The following is an 8,079-nucleotide window of genomic DNA, read 5'->3' as shown; positions in this document are numbered from 1 at the left end:
CCCTCCGAGCGCAGAAGTGACGCCCGGGAAGCCTAAAAGCAAGCGTATGATCAAAACTGGGGAAAGTGTGCCGGAAAATCGAAACCCTGCCGTTTATTAGTGTGTGTGCAAGGAGCGGTTTACTCGAGTGCATCCAACAGGAAGCCCCGTTGGGGCAGCAAAAATAGTGAAAAAGATCACAGAGACATTTTAGGAGATTGCCTTGTGTGCCTTGTATTCCCGGACTTCCGAAAGACGTTGACACCGTCGATCTGAGATGCCCAAAAAAAAAAATCGTGAAATGCATTCAAGACTTTCTGTCAGTTCTGTCGTAATTCCAAAAGCGAGCATATAGCCTCAGGCTCTTGCTCGAATTATAGCACCCTAAAATTACCAAGACATGTTACACAGGGTTTGTTAGATGACATACTTCCTTGCAAATCTCTCAGGAGCCATCTATAAATTACGTTACGCCTTTCAGGTCATCTTCAACCCCCCTCTCTCCCTGTGTACGCTGTACTTGAGCAGGGAGATCCTCTCCCCTGGTCACATTGTGTGAAGCGTAATGACCCCAAAAAGTAAGGCCCGTTTCCTCCGTTTGGTCACAAATGACCTAGAGATGCGAGACAAACAAGGGGCGTGTTCCTTGTCAAGTGATAAAGCCTACGTCATCCCGCTCACTCCCTGCACTCTTCGCACGCCGCCAGGTGCGCTGCCAGTATCCCGGTCTCTGTGGACGCATCCATGAGCGCTGTCGGTAGCCCGGTCTCTGTATGTCCGCCTCCATCAGCGCTGTCAGTAGCCCAGTCTCTGTGTCCGCCTCCATGAGTGCTGTCAGTAACCCGGTCTCTGTGCACGCGTCCAGGAGTGCTGTCAGTAGCCTGGTCTCTGTATGTCCGCCTCCATGAGCGCTGTCAGTGGCCCAGTCTCTGTGTCCACCTCCATGAGCGCTGTCAGTAGCCCGGTCTCTGTGCACGCATCCGTGAGTGCTGTCAGTAGCCCGGTCTCTGTATGTCCGCCTCAGTGAGCGCTGTCAGTAGCCCAGTCTCTGTGTCCGCCTCCATGAACGCTGTCAGTAGCCCGGTCTTTGTATGTACGCCTCCATGAGCGCTGTCAAAAGCCCGGTCTCTTGGTGCCTCCGCCAGGTGCTCTGCCGTTAGTCGGGGCGCTGCTGACGTGGTTCCTGGTGCCCAGCTGTCCTGATGAGAGTTGGCTGTGTTCGGAGGGCGAGAAGAAGTTCCTGACATCTCACCGGCTGTGTCGGGTCACCTCCATGAAGTCCATGTCGGACAAACAGGTCAGCGTGGTGACTTGGTGGCGACTGTGTGCACTGGTATATGTGAAACTTTCCGGTCTCTTGGAAAGAGCCTTTGGAGCAAGCAAGGTCAAACAAGTGGAACTCAAAGGTCAGTGTCGGAGTGCCTTCACACATTCTCGCGCAACTAACGCTAACTTAGATACCTGTTCCAATCAAACGGTCACTCCTGTTTGTTTCAGATTAGGGACATTATTCTATCTTTGAAAGCCAAAAACGAAAAAAATTGGGGCTGTTCTGATTTTAAGCCAAAATTAGCGTAAACAACTATCCCTGCTGGTAAGTTCTTGAACGCAAAAGGTGACTAAGGATTTTAGGCCAGTGACCGTGCCTTATCTTCAAGGCATCAAAAGATCTCATACTGTCTCTGTCATCATGTAACTCGAAAGGAGAGTAGAAACATTCCCCATTCCCAACATAAATTTTTCGGTCGAAGTCGTCTTTGCTTTTGACCATCACCTGACCTTCACGGAATATACATTTGACCATCACCTGACGTACATGGGTCAATTGGATTAGTTGCAATCATCATTCTACCTGTGTATATGTCTACGAAATGCCGATATGTGTCTACATGTCCATGAAGTGAAGCGCTGTCAGGTTTTCACCATGCTCACAAGGTCATGCGACTAAGCGATCCACGTTGCGTAAGAATCGCATTTCAAAATGCAGTTTTGAGAAGCCACCTATCCACTCATCCGTGCCATCGGTACGGACCGCCGCTCTGCACAGGCGCATCTTGACTGCGTGCTGTTCTAGGCGAAGCCGGCGCGGACTCCGCTCTTGGCCATAGCCACGAACCGTCAAGTGCTTATCGTTGTGGGAACCTACTTCTTCTACAACTGGTTCTACTACTCGCTGAACACCACGCTGCCCACCTTCCTGAAGGAGACCAGTGGCGTCTATCTGACCAAGGTCAGTCTGGTAACCTTGGCGGTGTCGTGTGACCTTGATCTATCCCGTGACTGTGACCTTGTCTGCCTGACCCCGTGACCCTGATGCCTGATCTGATCTGTCGGAGGAGAAACATATGAAACAAGAGGGAAGCGCTGCCGGCAGGACTGTCACGTGCATCGTCAGCATGGCCTACAGTTTTCTGAAGTATCAGCATGCATTGGTCGTCATCTATCATCATCATTAATCCCATTTCCAGCGGTCTGTGCGATTTACGTCGCATAAAGTATTCTTCATCTGTATAATGTTTTGAACTGAAAAAAATAATCTTCAACATCATTCAGTGCAGTGTGCAACCCTGCCCTTCTCAAGACCTGAGGCCCCCTAGTTTCTGACCTACATGCCCGCAAAGATGTCCATTCTTTTTCGAAGAGACTGTTCAAGGTCACCCAGTCATCGATAGCACCGTGATAACTTCATTCAAATCCTGCCATTAGATTAGCCATGCAGCGATCAAGGTCGAAAAAAACATAATTTTTGAGTCGCTCGTATCTGGCGTTCGTGAACACGATTTCCAAATAAAACTGCAGTCAGTTGGCTCCCGGCCAATATCGTGCAAGGTACGATGACATAATTACGCGTAACGCATTGAGGAGCGTATTTAGTTAACAGATAAATTGGGTCGTCTTGAGCAACCTTTTCCAGTTGCGGGCATACCAATAGTTATAAGTAAGCTCATTTCATCATATCTGATGCTTGCTCCAGATCTTCAACGGTGAAATAATCCTTCAAACACGCGGGGAGGGCGTTACGGCCCCCCTGGCGCCGCGAGGTCTCGATACTCGTTGTTCGATTTCTAGAACATAAACTTTGTTTGTATTTTTCTCAACAAGAAAATGAAGTTGGAATGCACATTGCACGTCATGGAATTGATGTGCATGCACAATACACATAATGCAATTTGCTGCGCATTTCTAAGCCCACAAATGTAAATAAGAATGAAACTGGGGTTCACGGAGAAACTTACCGTACCCTCATGCAGTTCAGCTTGAAATTTAAGAACTTTCGTGCATTAAAAACGATTGAACACGACAATGGAAATCGCCATTTGAGCAAAATACTACTGCATTTTTTTGACACAGCGGTCTTTATTTGAGCCCACATTTTAACGGAAAAGTGCTGCACAACTTTGTGTTTGGCGCCCTCCTCGAACGAAAGAGAGCCAAATGAAGATGAAGCCATGGAGCTGCATTGGCATCATCGAACACTGTGATGCGGACACAACACGCATACATTAACACGCGCCCAGGTGGCCGGCTAGATACCTTTAGCTCGGGTGGGGGTGGGGGTGGGGAAGGGGGTGGGGGTCAGTTAGACCCACTCCCCTGAGATCTCGGGAGCTAAGAAAGCTAGAGACACCAAATTTACAGGGTGTATTTACTTGTATGTGAACTTCCTTAGGTCAAAGTTTGAGGTTCCTAGGTCATAACCTTCGGGTCAAATAAGATCAAACAAGTTCAAATCCCAGGTTGGTCTCTAAAGTGCTCCCAGAACCTAAATAACTATTTCTAAGCAAGGGGCCTTACGCTCATTTAAGGTCAGTGACTTTGCTTAATCTCTTGAAGGTCATGGTGATCAAAATCATGCAGGACCGCTCTGAGTTTTGCATTTGAATAAGCGACAAAGATTATGCAAGGCAGCATGTTTCTAAAAACAAAAAGGTTGACCTGGGTCATTTTAGTCAGTGATCTGTTCTGACCTCTAAGAAGTGCATGGAAGTTGTATAATGCGGTTCCTGCTATCAATAAATTCGAAATGACCACCAGAAACTATTTCATACAGCAAGCCCTAGAGAAATAACACAGGTTGGTCTTGACCTTGGTCTGACCTTCATACCTGACGTAAGGTCAACATATTTTGTTCATGCAATATTTGTGTTGCCTAAGAAAGCGTCTCAGAGATGAATGGTCCGTTGTTGCATCAGATTAAACGATTCCTTGGAAATTGTCTTCGCTGAAACCATGGCCCGACTTTGACCTGTCATAGGTCAGCGACCTTACGAGGCACATCCAAATTTTTTATACCAAACGATCCGCTATTCCATTGTCTACAGCTTTCCCAAAGTTGGCGCGTTTACGCCGCGTCGTTCGAAAACCATTCTGGACAAACCTTTGGGAGGGGTCAATTTGACCCCCCCCCCCCACCCGAGCGCGTGTTAAGTTTATGGAAACCTGCAACGTTCATGGCGCTGCAGGAAGTGGCAAGGAAGGCAAGAAAGGCAGAAAGGCACTCAGGAGTGGCACGAAAGGCACGGGTGGTGGGGAAAACTGTGCAATCTGCCTCCTGTTGCAAACAGGGTTAGTACTGACTTATTTTATTGCATTCATTACGTGCATTGCAGCCAAGCTGCAACGGCTGAGGCGCACGTGACGTGGGTTATGGGATACGCCTTTCCTTACACAAGCAACGCCTGCCAACGGGGGATTGATGCCGCGTCTGAGTGACGAAGTGATCGTTCAGTGACGTAGCACGTCATAACCGCTTTCCGCTTCGCAGAACGGCTTCCTCTCCGGCCTGCCCACCATGTCCATGTCTGTCGGAGTTGTGTTCGGTGGCCGGCTTCTTCAGTATCTCATCACTAGGTGGCAGCTCAGTCGCACCGTGGTCCGAAAACTTATCACCAGTTTCGGTACGTTGGTGTTCATAAAGAAAATCCTCCTAATTGGTCTCATCGTACAGCACAAGTACCGCTGTAACTTGACACACATAGTGTCCCACCTCGGATTTATAAAATCACATTAAGTTGTAATTGTATTGTATCAAACTGTCGCTGGATGTCATCAAACCCGAGCATACTTGACCTGGCCTGACAGGACCTGACCTAATATGACCTGGTCTGGTACCAACAGCCATGCTGGTGCCGGCTGGACTGCTGGGCGTCATGCTCGTCCTGCCTCCGGGCAGCACTTACACCACCATGGCTCTGCTCAGCGTCAGCAATGGTATTAGCGTCCTGGTGGTCTCCGGAGGTAAACTGACCCCTCCCTGTTCTTTGCGCCGAAGTCAAGATTGGTTTAGATTGTCTCTGCGGATAAATACATCCTGAATGTTCTCCGAAAGTAAGAAAGTTATGTGCATTAATCAGAACCATTCGTGAATGTGTTTTACGCTGCTCGTGAATACTAGAGCGTCTGCATTTGCTGCTGCTGATGTAGGTACTGTTCCCAATTACCTCGCAGTAATTTGCTACAAGCTCAGACGAAAAAAGCTACGTGCCAACATTGGTAGATGAAACCACAGCCGTAGTTTGTATGACCTCGCAGAACGCAGAGCATGCAAGACCCCACTTCTCTAGAGGTCTACGCTACGCCCTTGATGCATCCCACCTGCGCTCGTAACGCCACCTGTGACGGCCACTGACGGCTCTGCGTGGCGCCCGCCGCCAGGCCCGCTGTCAGCAGGGCCTGAACTGGGGCCGCAGTTCGCCGGCGTCATCTGGGGCCTGGCCGGCTCCATCGGCAACCTGACGGGCGTGCTGACGCCGATGGTGGCGGCCGCCATGACGCCGCACGTACGTCAGCGCTGGGGGGGGGGGGCGGGCGTGAGGGATGAAGGGATCCTGGGATTCTGTAGGAAAGGTGCGCTGGGGAGCTTGGATCGAATGTTTCGGCACCGTTTGGATAAGACCTGCGATGTTTGAAATGTCTCTCCCTCTCTCTCTCTCTCTCGCATCCTCTCTCTCATCTCTCCTCTCTCTCTCCTCTCTCTCTCTCTCTCTCTCCTCTCTCTCTCTCTCTCTCCTCTCTCAGCTCCTCCTCTCTCATCTCCGTCTCCTCTCTCCTCTCCGCTCGTCTCTCTCTCTCTCCTTGTCTCTCTCTCCTCCCCGTCTCTCCCCCTCTCTAATTACATTCATATATATATATATATATATATATATATATATATATATATATATATATATATTAATATGTATAGATAAGCAGAGAGAGGGAGAAGAGAGAGAGAGAGAGAGAGAGAGAGAGAGAGAGAGAGGAGAAGAGAGAGAGAGAGAGCAGAGAGAGAGAGATAGAGAGAGAGAGAGAAGAGAGAGAGAGAGAGAGATAGAGAGAGAAGAGCGAGAGAGAGAGAGAAGAAGAGAGAGAGGAGAGAGAGAGAGAGAGAGAGAGAGGATCTCCTCTCTATCTATCTATCTCTATCTCCTCCTCTCTTTCTCCCCTCTCCTTCTCTCTCTCTCTCTCCCCCTTTCTAGATTATATATATATATATGATATACTATATATATATATTAATTATATAGATCTATATATATATATATATATATATGTATGTATAATATAAGCAGAGAGAGAGAGAGAGAGAGAGAGAGAGAGAGAGAGAGAGATAGAGAGAGAGAGAGAGAGAGAGAGAGACAGAAGAGAGAGAGAGAGAGCGAGAGAGGAGGAGAGAGAGAGAGAAGAGAGAGAGAGAGAGAGAGGGAGAGGAGAGAGAGAGATAGAGAGAGATGAGAGAGATAGAGAGAGAGAGAGAGAGAGAGAGAGAGAGGAGAGAGAGGAGAGAGAGAGAGGAGCTGAATTGAGCGAGAGAGAGAGAGAGAGAGAGAGAGAGAGAGAGAGAGATCCCGTGAGGTCGGTATCTCTAGCTTTCTTAATTGTGAAGATCTCAGGTGTGGTGTTCGAATCACCTCTATCTCTACCCCACCCCACCCGAGCGCGTCGTATGGACCTGGTCGCCTTGGCACGTGTTAAGCTCTACGGCCCCATGTGAAGTACATAGCCACAGTTACCGTGGGCTTTGTACATGCTGTATATCGTCACAGTCATCTCATGATGGACATCCGTATTGACGGCCGCAATGGCAACATCCCAGAGCCGGCAGTTTAAAGCCACATGCAATCTTTTTACTTTTACCGAGTCTTGGATGCCTCAAGGAAAAGCATGCTGTAGCAGAAAGAGAGGAAGAGGAAGGAAATATTGGCTGTTCTCAGCTTTCCCTGGGTCTGTCCGGATGACAATCTTCAACGCAATTTGCGTTAGTAAATAGCAACGTTATAGCGTGCAATATATTTAACTTGAACTGTAGTAAACACACGCTAAGGTCTGCACTGAGTTGGTTTGGGACGGCTCAGCAATGACCTTAAACAGATGAAACATTGACGGAAGCTTATGATTGTTGTTTGGCTGAGTTCAAACATTCTCTGAAATACAGACATGAAGTTACACCATAGCGCAGCAATCCTTCCAGAAAGCCCTCGCTACCTCCTTGACGTCGATAGCATGGCCCCTAACGCCGGCCCTTGTAACCAACTGTGACCTTATGACGTCATGCCTTGATGTTGCAGAAAACTCTACTAGAGTGGCGCTACTTCTTCCTCATCTCGGTGGTATTCATGGTAGCCATGAACCTCGTGGTCGTGCTGTTCTGGAAGTCGGAGCTCCAGCCGTTCGCCAAGACTGAGGACACACAGCCCCAGCCGCCTGTCCGGCACCGTTCAGAGGACAATCCTCTTGAGGACAGTTCTCAGATTAGCTCCTCGAACGAAGTGTAATCGCCACGGAGACGCGTCATTGACCGGAGACAAAACCGTTATTCCGGTTAAAAATGCGACTGCGGAATGGAAGAGGGACCTCCAGGTCAATATATCACGAGGCTGCAACATAATGGGGCGTTGGGTTGACTGCTGACTGTTAGCTGCAAGTATGCTGAATGCTTGGTTGGTCTGGCTGGCTGGCTGGCTGGCTGGCTGATTGGTTAGTTGGTTGGCTGGGTGGCTGGTTGGCTGGTTGGTTGGCTGTCTGGTTGGTTAGTTATTTCGTTGGTTGATTGGTTGGTTGGTTGGTCGGTCGGTTGGTCGGTTGGTTGATTGATTGGTTGGTTGGTTGGTTGGCTGGCTG

General features: G+C 48.9%; 1 protein-coding gene across 1 annotated transcript; it reads left to right on the top strand.

The window, feature by feature from the left end:
- Nucleotides 1–752: 752 nt before the first annotated feature.
- Nucleotides 753–7,733, top strand: LOC119114161 (vesicular glutamate transporter 2.1-like). Its single transcript, XM_037238370.1, has 7 exons — nt 753–816; nt 1,125–1,276; nt 2,054–2,209; nt 4,745–4,877; nt 5,098–5,217; nt 5,635–5,759; nt 7,527–7,733. Exons 1-7 carry the CDS (start codon nt 753–755, stop codon nt 7,731–7,733), a joined length of 957 nt encoding a protein of 318 aa, XP_037094265.1.
- Nucleotides 7,734–8,079: the final 346 nt, after the last annotated feature.

Source organism: Pollicipes pollicipes, unplaced genomic scaffold (genome assembly GCF_011947565.3).
Source record: "Pollicipes pollicipes isolate AB1234 unplaced genomic scaffold, Ppol_2.1 Scaffold_7262;HRSCAF=8765_pilon_pilon_pilon, whole genome shotgun sequence".
NCBI lineage: Eukaryota > Metazoa > Arthropoda > Thecostraca > Pollicipedomorpha > Pollicipedidae > Pollicipes > Pollicipes pollicipes.
This window is presented reverse-complemented; position numbering and strand designations above follow the sequence as displayed.

Bases quoted from the DNA above. Each gene is read 5' to 3' on its own strand.
- LOC119114161 (XM_037238370.1), top strand. From the start codon at position 753: ATGTCCGCCTCCATCAGCGCTGTCAGTAGCCCAGTCTCTGTGTCCGCC. The intron at 1,277-2,053 runs GTCAGCGTGGTG...GTGCTGTTCTAG, and splicing joins AGTCCATGTCGGACAAACAG to GCGAAGCCGGCGCGGACTCC. The intron at 4,878-5,097 runs GTACGTTGGTGT...TGGTACCAACAG, and splicing joins AAAACTTATCACCAGTTTCG to CCATGCTGGTGCCGGCTGGA.